The sequence below is a fragment of the Aulonocara sp. 'chitande type north' Nkhata Bay genome, linkage group LG15 (assembly GCF_057382095.1).
Source record: "Aulonocara sp. 'chitande type north' Nkhata Bay isolate Kocher_YH1m ecotype deep benthic linkage group LG15, A_spYH_male_GT1.1, whole genome shotgun sequence".
NCBI classification, from domain to species: domain Eukaryota; kingdom Metazoa; phylum Chordata; class Actinopteri; order Cichliformes; family Cichlidae; genus Aulonocara; species Aulonocara sp. 'chitande type north' Nkhata Bay.
In genome coordinates this window covers 16980190-16997318 of record NC_141358.1, presented here as the reverse complement: position 1 = coordinate 16997318, position 17129 = coordinate 16980190, and the positions used below count along the sequence as shown (strand labels likewise).

General features: G+C 39.1%; 1 protein-coding gene across 1 annotated transcript in view; it reads right to left on the bottom strand.

The window, feature by feature from the left end:
- The window catches only part of lama2 (laminin, alpha 2), a 231722-nt gene that overhangs the window by 75644 nt on the left and 138949 nt on the right, over positions 1–17129 (bottom strand). Inside the window, exons 22-27 of the mRNA XM_086264682.1 lie at positions 14766–14872; positions 12364–12544; positions 10494–10630; positions 8953–9084; positions 8034–8138; positions 4070–4213 (exon numbers count right to left, since the gene is read on the bottom strand). Coding sequence (XP_086120808.1) covers positions 4070–4213; positions 8034–8138; positions 8953–9084; positions 10494–10630; positions 12364–12544; positions 14766–14872 — 806 coding nt within the window. The remainder of the gene's footprint in view (positions 1–4069; positions 4214–8033; positions 8139–8952; positions 9085–10493; positions 10631–12363; positions 12545–14765; positions 14873–17129) is intronic.

Genomic DNA, 17129 nt, shown 5'->3' with positions numbered 1-17129 from the left:
GCCACTGGTACAGATATGTGGACGACACCTGGGTCAAAATCAAGACACAAGAAGTGGAATCCTTCACTGCGCACATCAACGCTGTGGATAAAAACATCAAGTTCACCAGGGAAGACACAAAGGACAACTGTCTGCCTTTCCTGGACTGTGCTGTGCACATTGAAGAGAACGGCAAACTCAACATCAAAGTTTACCGGAAGCCCACACACACGGACCAGTACCTCCTCTTTGACTCCCATCACCCTTTGGAACACAAACTTGGAGTAATCAGGACCCTACACCACCGGGCAGAACATGTTCCCTCTAAGCCTGAAGGGAAAAAGAAGGAACACACACATGTAAAGGAAGCACTCAAAACGTGCGGCTATCCTAAATGGGCGTTCTTAAAGTCAGCAAAGAGGCACAGAAAAGAAGACCAGACACCAGCGAGGGAGGATAAGAAGGACAGACGCAACAACATTGTCATCCCCTATGTAGCCGGTGTATCAGAGAAACTCTGGAGAGTTTTCTCCAAGCATGACATCCCAGTGTATTTCAGACCCAGCAACACGCTCAGACAGAAACTGGTTCACCCGAAAGACAAAACGCCAAAACACAAACTTAACAATGTGGTGTATGCTGTACAGTGCAGCGAGGAATGCTCAGACCTCTACATTGGAGAGACCAAACAGCCACTTCACAAGCGCATGGCACAACACAGAAGAGCCACCTCCACAGGACAAGACTCAGCAGTCCATCTGCATCTTAAGGATAAAGGTCACTCTTTCGAGGATGCAAATGTTCACATTTTGGACAGAGAGGACAGATGGTTTGAAAGAGGAGTGAAAGAAGCCATCTATGTCCACTGTGAGCGACCATCTTTGAACAGAGGCGGGGGTTTACGACACCAACTCTCTGCCATCTATAATCCAGTTTTGAGATCCCTTCCCAGACGCCTTAACGCCCACTCACATCCTGGGCCATCTGACCTCAGGAATTCGCATGATAAGGTGGGGCCAGGTTTCACAATGAACACACCCGAAACTCTGGCTGATTGGGACCCACGCCCAGTTTCCCACCTTGGCTCAGGCGATTAGAGGATCATCAGGGGGTCCTTTTGTCCCTCTGTGGGGGGTCACTCCCACTAGGTTTATATCTGGGACTCTCCACCATTTGACCTTAGAACTGAAGAAGCTTCTCGGATGAGAGGTGAAACGTCTTCAAGCAACTTAAAGAAGTCCAGACGCTTTTCTTTGCAAGCTCCTTTGACTACGATGACCTGGATGACTGAGAACCTTCACAGACATGAAGGACCAGATGTATATCTCAGGTCCTGTGTCTCTGCTAAATTTCTTTCTATTTCCCAAGTTCATGACTTTAAGATGCTCTGCCTTTGTTTGCATTTCGTTCCCCCGCTGTAAATAAAACTCACTCACAGCTACTCAGTCATCAGTGCCTGCACTTGGGTCCACACTCCTCACCACTTCACACGTCTGCGTCAGCACCCGTGGCAGTTTTTTAGGATGCTTCTTCTTTTGTCCTCTTTTTTTGTCCAGTTTTGTCACATTTTTAAGGAGACTGCATACCGTGTGGCAATATGCCAAGTTTTCATCTAACAGCTCTTTCGGAATCACCTTTGTTGGTGCAGAAATGTGTTTTTATGCCTGCCAAACTGTGCTATCTTAGGCATGTTTTAGCAAAAGGCTGCTAGTAAAAGTTTTTTAAGATGCCTGTTACAGCTAGCCACAACAGTTGTTGATCCCTTGAGCATCAAGTGGCTTTACAGTCAAACAACGTTCCAAGGACTGGACTGAAAATGAGTGAAAAGGCATCTCATGTCTAAAGGAAAACTTTTGTAAAAAAGACCTGTGTTCAAGACCTCTTTAAAAATCACAAAGTTTGTATATAATATATATAATCAATGCATTATCTTTACAGTTTACCTACAGACTTAAAGCAAGCATGCATGCTTTTGTTTTTTCAGATATTTACAATGTTTTCTTTCTTCTATCTGGTGCTTTAATATTCCTAGTTTTCCCACAGATAAGGGAAATTCCACATAAAAGTAAAAGCTTTTACAGTTTTATGCTGGTGCAAATCTTCATTAAATATTCACCCATCTAACACTTCGTTTCCTCAAAAAAAGTTGTGTGCAGCAAGTTGTATGTACGTAAAACCTCTATGTAATCCGATGTAGTGTGAGTTTTCAAGAGTGTGAATTAATGCATGTGTACTGTGTTTGCATAGTGTGTGTGTGCATAGTGTCCACTCATAGTGTGTGTGTATATATCCCACTTCACTCAGTGTAATCTCACGATTCAGTGGTTCAGAAAAAATCTCCCTCTTTCCAATAAACTCTCCATTTTTTTTCTCTCTTTCTGTCTGTCCACCCAGTCAACAATAAATGAAGTGAATGGTTGTTGTTCAAATGAGGCCTCTCGCCACCCTCCTAAAACTCTACGGGTTACCACGGAAACGGCAGTTTATTGCTGATTGCAACCATTTCTACAATAAAGGGGCCTTATTCAAAACACTCTTTCCTCAACAACTGATTGTAAACTTCCTGAGTGTCTTTCTAAATCTATCAGACCTCTCTTTTTGACTTCAAGTTGCTACATGTCATTTTCACGCCTATGTTTATGTTCTCTAAAACATGTACAATGGATGACTGAACAGCAGGAAAAGTTCCTTGATTATGTTGACAGTGTAGGAAATCTCATCTTTTCATTGTTAAAACAACTTCATACATTTTAGACACATTAACAGCTATGAATCCCAATGTTAGTCTTTAGGTAGCTTGCTAATTTAATAACTCAATACTTGCTACACAGGTTGCAATAACAACACAAAGTCTACCCAGAGAGGCAAATCTGTGAATACTAAGTGAATATCTGCTCTCAAAAGAGAAGGGACATTCCTTTGAGGATACAGGTGTTGACATTTTGGTCAAAGAAGACAGACGGTTAAGAGAGGAGTACAACAAGACATCTATGCTCACCTGGAACAACCATCATTGAACGCACACTCAAATCTTGACCCATGTGATCCTAACTGCTCACATATCTCCGTATCAGCTGCCAGAACTGAAGAAGTTTCAGGTGTGATGTGAAACATCTTCGAGAACCTCAAGAAGTCCAGATGGCTTCAACTCAAACATTTAAGTCTCCTGTGACTGAGAACCTACAGACACCTATTAACTCATTTAATAGCCTGTGAACAGCCCTGTTTGTGGGCAGCAGAGGGATTTGCAACTGCAGGACTTCTTGTTTCTGCAAACCAATGTGAGGTGAAACTTTTGTAGTGAACACCACACGGCTTTTGTTGGTCCATGGCTTTTCTGTTTTGCCCTCATCAGCTTGTAATTGTTATCTCTTGTATTGATACCCACTTTTCGTAAGTGCATCAAACAATGCAGCATCCACAGTCTTCAAAAAGACACAGCTATCAGAGCTACTATAAAAGCCCTTAACCTTGTTTAATCACTGGAGGCGTCTGTCTTTTTATAACATTGTTAATTCCATCTGCAGTACAGGAGAAAATCATTAAACAATGCTTATGATTACTGGCAAAAAAAACTATGTTTGGTTTTTCACTGAGCAAAATTAGGTGCAATCAAATCTGCTAAGATTAAATGTTCATAAAAGCTGCAGATCATCTGTACATAATGAGCAAAGGACATGGAGTCTACTTGGCAACCCTCGTATAATGCAGAGTCAGTTGCAGGCAGCCGGCTGCCAAATGAGTTATCTCAGCAAGTAAGCTAGTGTAGACAGCGTGTAAATCAAATAGGCAGCTTAGAAAACGACTGTCTACGTCCTCTTTTCTGACACACTACAGGCAAAACAACTCATAAGTGAACAAGGATACAGACCATAATATTAGCTTTAAAGTCACTAGAGACATCACCAGCATTTTGAGCAATATACAGCAATATTTTGCTTTTGTTGGTTACTTTATTTTTTAGAAAGTTTTTGGGAACAAAATAAAACACTGCTATCAAAATCCTCCAAATGTTTCAGAATTGACTTGAAATTAAACTTTCTTTGTCTTTTCATCCGTTAAACATTTCAAAAAACATACATTTACTTACCCACATCCTGATAAGTCCTTGCGCCTCTGTGCAGAAGTGGGTCAATCCGTAACAGTAACACCTGCTGCAGCCCAGCGGGTTTCGTAGGGATAACCCAAACGTGTCGGGCTTACAGTGATCGCAGTAGTCTCCCTCCACATTTTCCTAAAATGTGACACAGCAAATTAAAGCAACCTTTGAGCCAGTCTTTCTATGCATACTTTAAATGAAAACATTTCTTTAGGAAATACTTTAAATGACTCTTTTCTGCTTGAGGCTATAAAGCACATTTAGCTTAATAGTACTCTTGGGATCTAGTGTCTCACTCAAGAACATGTCAGCACGGCTGAAAGTCTAAACCCTTCAGATAAAAGTAGCAGTCCAGAAGTAGCCCTAGTTATGTGTTTACAGCAATTTAATGATTAATATCTTCTTAGATGTCATAAAAAGTTTAACTGATTAGTTTATATGCTTGCCAGGAAATGCATTTGGTGTCTTGGCTTCACTGGGGTGGCAATAAGAATCTGGACCGGCTGTTTACATTGTGAGTAAATAAGCTGAGACTCGACTGGTCTAAAATGGAATTGTGGACAGGGCTGTGCATTAAGCCTTCTCTCTGCAAAGGAAAGTTACAGTGCTGTCAACACAACATCATCCAATTAATGTTGAGTTCCGTCAAAAAGTCCTGCAGGTTAGTGAGAAAGGACAGAGGAGGGAAGAGTGGGAAGGTATAGTCAGGAAGAGAGGACCACGTTAGGATTTCTTCATTAAAAGTAAATCATTATGTCACTATTGGGGGCTGTTTATCATAATCAACAACAGTTCTTTTTTGGGAGCGGGGGGGGTTGTATCACAAAAGAAAGAAAATCCCACTGCATGCTCACATACAGCAATACCAAAAAATCCACACATACCCACATTTGAATTACTGTAACTAATGCTCATAACTGTATTATACTTTATTCAGTCCCTGTACAGCCCCAAAGGTAGGTGCACAGTGACAGTTTTATTTCCTTTAATTGTTCTTCAGATTCCCTACAATTGTTAACCTAAATGCACTATATACTGTACTTCCTTACTTTAAAAAAAAAGATGTACCCAAAGTCGTTAGTGTTGTTTTCCTTCATTGCTGACACACTGATCTCTTGTATGTCTTTAGTCTTCAGAAAGTGGAATGCAGCTCAGGTATGATATTCCACGTTGGTGTTGGAGATATTTTATTAGTAGTTAGTGGTAGCAGTTATTAGTAAGTTGTGGATAGCGCAGTGTACTTAGCTGTGGTCTGCTGGTGGAGCAACATCAAAGCTTGTGTGACCAACGGACCAAATAAACTGATCAGGGGAGCTCTGTGATTGGCTGCAAATTGGACACTTTTTAAGCTGTGGTTGAGAGGAGATCATGGAACAAACTGTTATCCATCATTGATAATCCTGCACTGCACCTTTTGCACTGCTTACCAGACAGGCAGCAGAGCAGCTTCTATAACAAGGACACGTATCGGAAATATTTCAGAGCAATAATTCTTTACAACGCTATTTTATTACTTTAAATGCTGTAACAAAAGAATGTAACAAATATGTGGTAAGTATTTCCCATTCTTATCCCTCTGAAAAGCTCCCTGGCTACTTAGCTGTATATTTATGATCACTGTTCTGTGGAATGATGTAATCTCATCCAATACATTTGGCTGAATCCGAGCGCACAGAATGTGCCTGTTTCTCATTCTGTATTCTATTGCTTCTGTCAAAAGTGAAGGCATCGATAACATTTTGATAGGCTGATGGTTTTCTTTCTTTCAGAACTCTACTGTTTCCCTTTTGTAAGTTTTGTGAACAACAGCCAACATGCATGCATGTTCCCCTTCATGCAGGGGAACATTCTTGACTTGATGTGCAACATTCATCATGTGTCATTCATGACACATGAATGACACCAGTGTGTGAATGTGTGTGTGAATGGGTGAATGACTGGATATGTAAAGCGCTTTGGGGTCCTTAGGGACTAGTAAAGCACTATATAAATACAGGCCATTTACCATTTACCATCATGCATATGCTGAAGACTTTCCTACCAGATTGTTCATTAATGTTTATCTCTGCCTGCTTGCTTTATTAAAAAATATATATTTAGATTGCAGCAGCTTTTAATTTAGGGGTTAGTAAGTTATGACATGATTTCGTTTAAGTTTTAATGTTAAAGCACAAAATTGAAGAGCAGTGATGTGCCTGATGATATAACGCAATGTAGGTAGATCACATGCTAGGCAGAGAGGTACACATTAACATACAGGATGTCTACATACAGGAGACAGGTTACTAATGACCGAGTGATTGCAAGTCAACCTCCTACCTTTTCAGAGAGAAGATGACACTCAGTAATGTAAAGCCTCATTACATGCCATGAATCAGGTGGTATATGTGTGTGTATGCGCAAAAGGTTTGCATTTTTGCGTGTGTCATAATGTGATCAGTAAGTGACAGCAGAGATGAAAAGTGATGCCAGGTGGACCAGTCTCTATCAAATATGTGAAAGTGTGTATCTTCAGCAAGGTAATGATGAAAAGAGTGCATATGCAGTAATGCGATCACCTTGTCAACGTGACGATAAGAGGTGTAAAATTTAAGCTTTATATGTGTGTAACTCCTGTAAAAATGTGCCTGTCAGGGTTTTTCCAAGGACAGAGAGAGATGATGGTGATGGATGAATCAAATTTCAGTTTTCTCAGGTAGAACATTTAACTACTCTGACTGTAACTCAATTTCTGTCTCTCTGACACACAGACAGGACAAATCTAGGAAACATCAGATGTGTATAGTTCACACATACAGATGCTAAATCAGAAGCAGTGCAGGGATAATGCAAGCATAACTATTCATCAAGTAAAGTTACTACTGCACTGAGACAATTTGACCATGATCAAAAAGACCCCTCTGAAGAAAATGTTTCGAATTAAGAAAATTGAGCTAAAGCTTAGTAATTTTGCCACATTGTGTCTTGTGGAAAAAATATGATTTCAAAGATAGTCAGAAAAACAACATTGGATATTTTTCAGGTAAATATGAAATCGCTATTTCCAACAAGGGAAATAAGGGTTGGTGCTGGAAAGTGGTAGAATCTCACCTTCTGTGACAACACTATTTCAGTGAGTATCAGTCAAAGTGAAGAGTACTGCTGACGGACACATGACAAAATGGGAAATATAAAGGAGGGTGTGGTGGGGCGTGATCTGAGTTATTCTTTGTGTTTCCTGGTTTTCCCCTGGCTCCCAGCAGTTTAGATTTATGCTTTACCTTTTGACCTTTCTTTGTTTGGGACTTATATAAGCAATAAAAATTAACTTCCCATTTATTCATTCTGCCTCTGATGTCCTGCATTTGAGTTCTGGTCTGCAAACCATGACAGCATCTTTATATCTGTTAGTGTACAAGGTGTGATGACAACGTTTTGGGACCCAGGCCATAAAATTTATCTGATCTCTCCTCCAAGATTATCTTCACACACACACCACAACTATTTTTAGATCACTTCCTGGAAGTTCTGCTCTGTCCTTTCGCACTTTTGCAAGTTTTCTGGCTCGTTTCACTGAACTTTTTGATCACACCTCATACGTTTGCATGTATGTCTCTTCCAGTATATGGAGGTCATCGTGCGCAGATGTCAGTCATACTCGGCACGGTGACATTTGCTGGAATAATTACATACAAACACACGCGCACACATATACTTTAAAACACAAACATGGGCAGGCTCCCCACAAAGACAGAAAGGACAGCGAAAGCATGCAAATTAGGTTTTAAATCTGCACTGACATTTAAAATCTAACCTATCATCTCTGCGAGGAGTCAAAATAATAAACAGCACATGCTTTTTCTCGCTTTCCCATAAAAACATTCACTGGACACTGCCAGTATCTTGCCAGAAAAATAAATAAATAAATAAATGAATAAAATAAGTCTTTAACATAATGTGAAAAGGTGGCTGTTACCTTGCAGCTACATTTTCCTGTTCGATCTGCACAGCCACAGGCTCCTCTCTCCTGGTCGCAAGTCTGGCTGTCCGATCCTGCGATGTTGCACTTGCACTGGACGCACTGTGGGGGAAAAAAAACAGCAAGTTTTTGCTATCAACAACATGACAGGCCTTAGAGGAGGGAGCAGAGTGTGTCCTAGCTTTATGCTTCACTAAACAACTTACTCCAAAATGAAAATGTTGCCATTATCTTCTCACTCCAATGTCAACTGAGAATTTCAGACAAACACCAGAACCAGAATTTTTCTGGTTTGAAAAGTGTAAAAAAACAACTTTTTTCTGAACTTTTTAAAGAGTGTCTTCCTTGATTGATTCAGTAACCGTGCTAAAAACAAAACAACTCCTCTATCATAAGCTACACAACAAAGCCAAATGACAAATATAAGATCATGTATAAACTTTCAAAGTCTTATCAAAGAAAGACTGAAACAAAACAAAAAAATGGCAATAATGTCCATTTAAGCTTTGATTAAAATGTCACTCTATATTTAAGCTATAGGATGTTTTTTTTAATAATTCATTTTCATAAAAGGCACCTGTGATACAGAAATATCAGCACGTCTTGAAAAGTTTGGCTCTGCCATAAAAATGATCTAATACTGGCTTCGATGAAACTGTTGGACTTTTATAAATAGGAAAGGAAACAAATGCTTTTATTCAGGTTTTCAGTGCTCATAAAATTAATGACAACAGCATCGTCATGTCTATGAAAATCTATTTTGCTTGTCCAACTATAGCTACAAACATTATCAAGTCCTAATGACTGAATCCCCGTAGGGATTCTCTCCAGCGTCTCGTCTTTCATGTCAGCAGAGATAAAAGTGACATTTATGACAATATGAGAAATATTAGCAGCTTTAATCTGGACCATTTACCTGAGGAAAGTCTCTGTATCCAATCTGGCATTCATTGCATTTATCTCCTCTGAAGGAGTCGTGACAGATGCAGCAGCCTGTGTTTACGTTGCACTGCTGGGTCACTGAACCGATCACATTGCAGCCACACTCCTACATATAAACACACAAAAAACCCAAATTCTATTCAGACATGAAAACATCAAAGAAAAACTTTGTATGTGTATAACACAAACTTGTATCTTAGTGCAACGATTCAGTCACGGTTTTGTGTCCACAAAGTGAGCATGACAACTTTACATGTATGCATGAGTGGAGAGAAGAACCTCCACTTGTTACAGTGGACATCATTGTATAATGCCATGTTCCCCTAATAGATGTTGCAATTAAAGATGAAAACACCACAAAAAGTAGATATTTGTTTTGCATGCTCAGAAGCAAAGACTGCAGATGGACAAATATCATCAAGTAAACTATGTCTCTGCTGAAATGAGAGGAACTACGACAGAATCACAGCAAGACTTTCAACTCCGAATCGAAATTTTTTAAATAGGAAATCTTGATCTACTGACCCAAAGTAACACTGTTAGAGTTAATAACCCAATATTCAGCAATATTTTATGAGCTGATGACATTTTTTTGTTTTGAGCATCTCCACATGACCTTGAAATTAACTTTTTTTTTGCTCGCTCTGTGTTTTCCTTCCTGTTGTGCTTTTATTGAGACCTCATTGACATCTAGGTTGTAGCTTTGTGATTTTCTTTGTTTTTTTTATCATGTAGATTTGTCTGATTCCTCTTCTCTTAGTTGTCCCGGTGTATTCCTGTGGATTAGGTTGAAGCGTCTAATTACTAGTAGCCTGTTCCTGTTTCTAATAGTTTACTGTTATCGCTGCCTCATGGCTCATTGGTCAAATAGTTTCAGAGCAAAACAACACCTTCTAAAGCACAAAAACAAGATAAAGAAAAAAGCTGAGTAAACCAACACAGTAATAGAAAACAAAATGCCAAAGAAAGGGAGCATGTAGAGATCAGTTGAGTGAGGAATAAAGAACTGAAAGCAGGTTATAAGAGTGTGGAAACAAGGCAAGGGTAGTCCAAAAATTACCTACATACACTATACATAACATAATAACATCATATACACAAACAATCACTTAACTTACATCTATTGTAAAATATTAATTAAACACCTGGATCAGTGAGTACAGTGAATTTCTAATTTTATCAGAAAGACATTAAATACATTTGAAAATATGTTATAATTTCACAAATAATGATTACTTTTTATTAAATGCACAGACATACCTGTTAGTTTCAGGTTTAGAAGTGAAAGTTAAAAAAATAAAAATAAGTAAATAAATAAATTAACAAAAATGTGTTGTCTGAAAAATATTTTCTATAATTACAGAAGGCCCCAAGGTTGTGTGGTGATAAAGCATTCTTCAGTATCCTTCATATTTCTGTTTCATGTTCAATAACCCATTCATTATGGCATGTGGTGTCCGTATGTACACTCATAAGTGAGTGTCCTTTGATGTGGACGCTCACTGTTCAGCCTACCTTGCATCCAGTTACGATGTCATGCCCCCAGTGGTTGGGAGCACAGCGATCGCACCTCTCACCGATTGTGTTCGGAGGACAGATGCACTGCCCAGTGTTAGCATCACAGTTGTTCCCCACATGACTGCACTGACATGCTGTAAAAGAGGCAGAAAGGTAGTTAAAGAGAATTTAAAGCAAAGAGAGGTGAGCGAGCATAGCAGCTGGAAAAAAATCAGCTGTTATCAACAAAAATTGAATTTTAAAGGCCAGTTTAATAATGGCTGGTATGAAAAAAAGAGCTTTGGGGTTGTTTTTAGAGGGAAGAATTTGTCTTTTGTGGTAGTAACTGCTGCAGAGGGCACACACAGAGACTCATAAGAGACACTTACTGTTGTGGTAGGTAAACATAGCTCTCTAATGTTAACTCACCTGGCTATTTGGGCAACTGACATGAGTGTAACTGTGTCATTTATGCAAATTCAAGAGAAATACAACATTAAATGCACATAAGGAAAACATTTTCCTAAATAAATAAAACATACTGAAATTTTACAGCACATACCTTCACTTTCTATTCTTTTTAGGGGTTACACTCTGACTTAATTGGCACAGAATAATTCTGTCTCCACTTCCAGCTCAAATCACTGATGTACAAACCTTGACCTTTAATTTGAGGTGCGAATAGAAACGCGTGCTTGTTCTTACATCCCAATGGGTTCGGACCTTGAATCACCGCTACAGGATGAAGACTGGCATTCGGTGTGGAAAATTAATTACCTGGAACCCTCACAATTTTACACAGCACCAGTCACAGAGTGCAATAAGGGAAACAGAAGTTAACATAATAAATATAAATATATATTAGACAAATTGATAAACTAATTGAAGAATGCCTCATTGAACATTCATATAGAGTTATGCAATTTGCATAAATACACACACACATACAGCTACAGTTTGGTATGTCGTGTCCTTTTGTTGTTGTTTTTTAAATCAAGCATTAAAATAGATATTCCAGTAAATTTGACTAATATTTGATTGGATAAACCAATGTAAGCTGGGAGAGGCTTCGGCTACCAGTTAAGCAGAGTGGATGGATGGATCTATTAAACATTGTCTCCTATAAATATCCTAGACACATAATTTTTATTTGCCGTTTTCCTTATTGACCAAACAGCATGAATAACAACTCTTTTCTTATCGTGTGTGTGTGTGTGTTCACTCTTTAAAGACCTTCAGCAGCTAGTTTCTCCTGGCAATGTTTTACTCATTGCTTTGCGTCTCCCTTTCCTTCTTCTGTCTTTCATTTGTTCCTTTCATTGTGTATTTACAGGTATAGATTTTTTTTGGTTCCATCTCAGGCCTTTTGCCTGAGGGAACTGCTTAGCTGTATATAATACATGTCACGACATAAAAAAGTACATGAGAACAATTGCAGCATATTACAAAATGCTGTCTGGCTTTGAAAGTTCAGGTGTGGCTGAACACTATAATCACATTCATCTGAACCCGGAATAAAAATGTCCATAGTGACAGTATATTGCGTTTTAGTAAAGTAAATTGCAGCGTAGCAGAAAGCAGCAGCTCCAATTTATTACTTTTCGTTACGATTTACATATTTTTTCAGGCTGTTTTAACTCTGCCTCTTCTTGAGCACAACAGAAACAATACTTGAGGGCAGAGAAGGGATAGAAATATGATTTCTTTATCTTAGTTTGTTCAAAATTCTAATTAAAAAGAAAAGAAGAACAGAACGGTAATTTAAAGAGGATTTTTTTGAGGGAGAGGATTGCTGACATTACTTTTGCTACAAATTCCGGACTTGCATTTGTTGACTGAAATGAGGAAAAGCCCTCTGTGAAAAGTAGACTAAAAATTCTGTGCTTACGTGTGCACCCTCCCTCCTGAAAGTTGAAATATCCTCGTGAGCACCGGTCACATTTGGGTCCGGTGACGCCAGGCTGACACCGACACTGACCGTTTTCATCACAGTCGAATGACTTGGAACCATATGAATTGCAGTGACATGGGATGCAGGTTCCACCTGTGGTAAGGCCATGAGTCCCAGCCTGGAGAAACACACAGACCATTGGCATTGAGTTAGTGAGCTGAAATGACAAAGTATAAACTGATCCGGGATAAACAAATGTCAGACACGCTCAAATTCGGATAAAGCGGTTAGAAAAACAGACAAGACTTTTTAGAAGACTGGAAAAATATAAAGACGGGAAAAACTGAGGAAATAATTGTAGAGGCAATATTACTTTTCCTTTTTGTGGGTCATCTTTATAAATATATAACGTTGGATATAAGTATTAAAGACCATATAATAGATCTCTCTTTGGCAGATGGTCACCCCTCCCTGGTTCTGCCGGAGGTTTCTTCCTGTTAAAAGGGAGTTTTTCCTTCCCACTGTCACCAAAGTGCTTGCTCATAGGGGGTTTGTTGGGTTTTTCTCTGTATGTATTATTGTAGGATCTAGCTTACAATATAAAACACCTTGAGGCGACTGTTGTTTTGATTTAGTGCTGTATAAATAAAATAAAATTGAATTGAATCTCTTTAGAAAAACGTTCTGTTTGCTCAAGCCAGGTGAGGGGCAACCAATAAGAAGAAAGCAAACATTTATGAACGGATCATTAAAATATTTTTTGACATATGATACAAGCAGCTAAATAAAGGTCCGATATATATATATATATATATATATATATATATATATATATATATATATATATATATATATATATATATATATATATATATATATATATATATATATATATATATATATTTTACTATGAACTATTCAGAGTAAAATTTGTCTGTAAATTAGCAAAATCAGTCACCTTTATTTTCTATCAGTCTTCAGCTTAGAGGCCGCCTAAAAATTGCTATAGATCTCTGAAAGCTATCTGACATCTCCATGCCAACTAAACTGTCATATTATATAAAGCCTGACTCAATACTTTTTAATCAAAGGTATTTTCAGAAGTTATCATACAAAAAAAAGACAACAAAAAAGAAAAAAAGCTCAACTAAAAGAAAAAAATAGCTTCATTAGTGTGTCTACTTCTAGAAAAACAACAAAAACAAAACAAAAAAACATCATGAACATCATAATTTGCCAAAACTGTTGACATTTACAACGCCAATTTTCAGCCCCAACAAACATCTCGAGTTACTCAGAGGGATGACATTTTACTGATTACATTCAGAATTAAAAGAAACACACACACAGAGGAAGAGCCATGCTCACAAAACCCTTATATATAAACTTGTCTTCCGTTGCCGTGCACTGCTTTAAAACCAAAACCACAATATGTTTAACCAAGAGAGTTTATCTCGAAAGCACATCCATGCTACTAAAAACACACCACTGCCATCCACATGCAGCGCGTGTTACCCGTGCCTTAGGCCTATATGCGCCCCTGGGACAACCACCCGTGCGGGTTATTCCCCCCCATCTCTGCTGCGCAGAGTCCACCGAGATGCGCTCCACGGGCCGCCGTGTCTCCCGCCTTTCGTAACCTAGGCGACGGAGATCACAGCATCGGCCCACGAAGCCAGGGCGACAGATGCAGCGGCCTTCGACGTCACAGCGCTGAGAAATAGATCCGTAGGGGCTGCAGCGACAGGGCATACACTCCTGATGCTCAGCATCCCACCAGCTGTTAGGCTGGACCAATCAGAATACAGATAGTGGAGGATAGATAGACAAGGAGGAGTAAGAAAGCAGGGCAATAAAAACAGTAGAGTTAAAAAGAAAATTTAAAAAAGTCAAGGCTACACACTAACGAATTACACTGTTGTTGTGTTGTGTGGCTAACTGAAATACAGGGTAACACAAGGTTAAATATTGCAAATACTGTCAATGCAACTGTAAACCAATTCTTGTGAAAAAGCTTTGCATGTGGGTCTTAGGTTGTGTTAGAAGTAAAAACTGTGTAGGTGCTGGGAAATTGCAGAAACAGGTTAACAATGACATATAAGCACCTAAAGGTCACGACTGCCTTATAATACCTCATTTACTGTGCAGCAGCAGACACATTAATCAGCTTTGACCTGTCGGTACTCTGTATACCAGTGGTTAAAAACACATTATATGTGATGAGACAAGCAAGATAAATTCAAATAAAAACACAGATGTGAAATACTCTGTCGGTATAATACTGCAGAAAGAAAAAACAGAAGATTAAAAAAAAAAGAGAGATAGAGCTGGAAATAATTAAAGTCTACAAGTCCATCAACACAAACCAGGGATGTCAGTAGAGAAAACTTTACACTTACCCTGCACTTGTCACACTTCTGTCCAAGCACATTTTCCTTACAGTGGCACTCTCCAGTCTCCTGGTTGCAGACCTCAGAAACAGAACCATTAGTATGGCACTGACACGCTGCAGGAAAGGAAAAGACAGGAGAGACTGAGAACAAGCATATTTAACAATAACACATGTTCTGAGTGCGTTTATCTAACACTATGGTGGGTCGGATAAGAGGTACTGCTTAAGGTCTTCTTTTCAGGATTAACTGCTGATATCCACTTGGTCACTGCACTTCTGAGAAAATATTCTGTTGCTCAAATATTTTTTGTAGTCTAGTGGGTTGAATGAATTTTGAAAACTGTTGTCTGCATTTTTCAAAATTCTCAGTTAAAAAAAATAAAAATGTTTCAAGCACCTATTTGAGCACCTCTCAATTGCAAAGAAAAAAGGATTGCACGTAGAATTGTACACATTCTATTTTTCTCTTATATACTGCATTTCTGTGTATTTTTGTCTCAATCTCTGTGCCTACATCCTATTTTCCTAGAAAAATATAAAGACATAAGGGACTGATCAAGACTTTTGCACAGCACTGCATAAGAAATTCAAGATATAGCACATTTTGTTCCCACAAAATGACTCTTTAGAACCTTACTCCTAATGCTTTGCATGAATGTAATTTTTTATTTAAGATTTATGTCCCGATATCCCTAGTGAGATAATAATACATAAATAAATAAAATGTGTTTAAATCATTACTCAAATAAATAAAGTAAATAAAGACACACATAACCCTGCCATTCAACCACTTATCCATACAACTAAAAGCTTGAACATCACAGCTTGTATCAGGTAGATGGGCTGTCAGAAGGAAATGCGTATATGCTTAAAAACACACATAACCACATCCATCTGTAAACACACCTTGCAATTAACAGCACACATCACATTGGACAAACACCAGTGGGTATTTGTAGTTTGTGTTGCCTTCTGTCATGCTGTCCTCTTAGATATAAAAGAGGAAGAAGGACAGACATGACTGTGGGATGGGAAATTGAGGTGAGAGGCAGGGGTTCACAACAGATGCCCCCACAAAGAGATAGGGAGATGGAGAAATACACACAGATATGCAGAAACATTCATACGATACATAACGGACATTGCAGAAAGCCATGCACATGCACACCTGCTCAGCCACATACATGCAGATGTAAATACACACACGGCTGATTAAACATGCGAGAAAACATGCACACATACACCTGCCTCTGTTTCACACTCTCTCGTACTCTGTCTCACCTCCCCAGCTTCACCCTTGGGGAACCATCTGGACTGTTCTGTCTGTTGTTACTATGTGGACCTTGTTGTGGGATAAATCACTACTTCATTTTTTTCCCTCTTTTCAGTGTTGGAAAAGTAAATGTTTCTTAGACTAAATTTGTTTTGTTACTCAGCAATCGTCAATCTGTCAGATTAACCAACTGGAGGAGTAGTTACTGTGCATCTGGCATCCAAAGTGCCAGTGTAAAAGCGCATTCTTCCCCAAAGAAATGCCAGTGTTTGGTACTATGAAAAAAATCAGGAATATCCCCTGTAATTTTTACCATGGACACCATGCCCTATATAACTTGTAATAGTAGACGTTGTTAGCCATCTCCAACAATTCCTTTACTCTGGCCTTGTTTTTGAACTTACTAAGCATCACATGTTGTCCTTTTACATCATCTTTTAATGAATTACCACAGCCTCCAATGTGCATACTGGGTATGTGTCCAGGGACTCAGTTGGGGTGTCTATTCATGAGGAAAATGAGACCAAGCAGCACTTCTGCTGTTCTTGTGATTCCCTGTCCTGGTATGTATAGGCAAGTGGGTGTGTCTGTGAGTGTGGCTGAGTACTGGGTTTCAGGTAGGCCTGGTGGGCGTGTCCTATCTAGAGGATGGCCACACCTGAAGCAGATGATGACTCACACACCTGCAGCTAATGAAGCGTCGTTGGGGAGCTTCTTTAGACGGTGGCTGAGCGCTCCTTGTTGTGGGATCATTGCGTGAGACTCCACATTAGTGTTATTAGTATCAAGTCCAGTGAGTGCATGCCCGTGGTAGTTGAGTGTCCTGACAAGTTGCTTCTTTGTTATTTTTCTCCAGGAAGGAGCAGGGAAGACAAGAGCAGCGAGCACAGGGTGCGGGGACACACAGGAGCGGAAGAAAAATTAATGAAACAGCCATGACAAGAAAAAGGAGGAAATTTAAAAATTCAGGATGAAAACATTGCCCTTGACTTTAAAGTTCTTGAAATGCTTGGTGTGATAACATGACTAAAGGTTAGCTTTAGGTTAGCAGCTAAGGGTTAGCTACTCACAATCACCATAAATCTATGACCTAAAGGT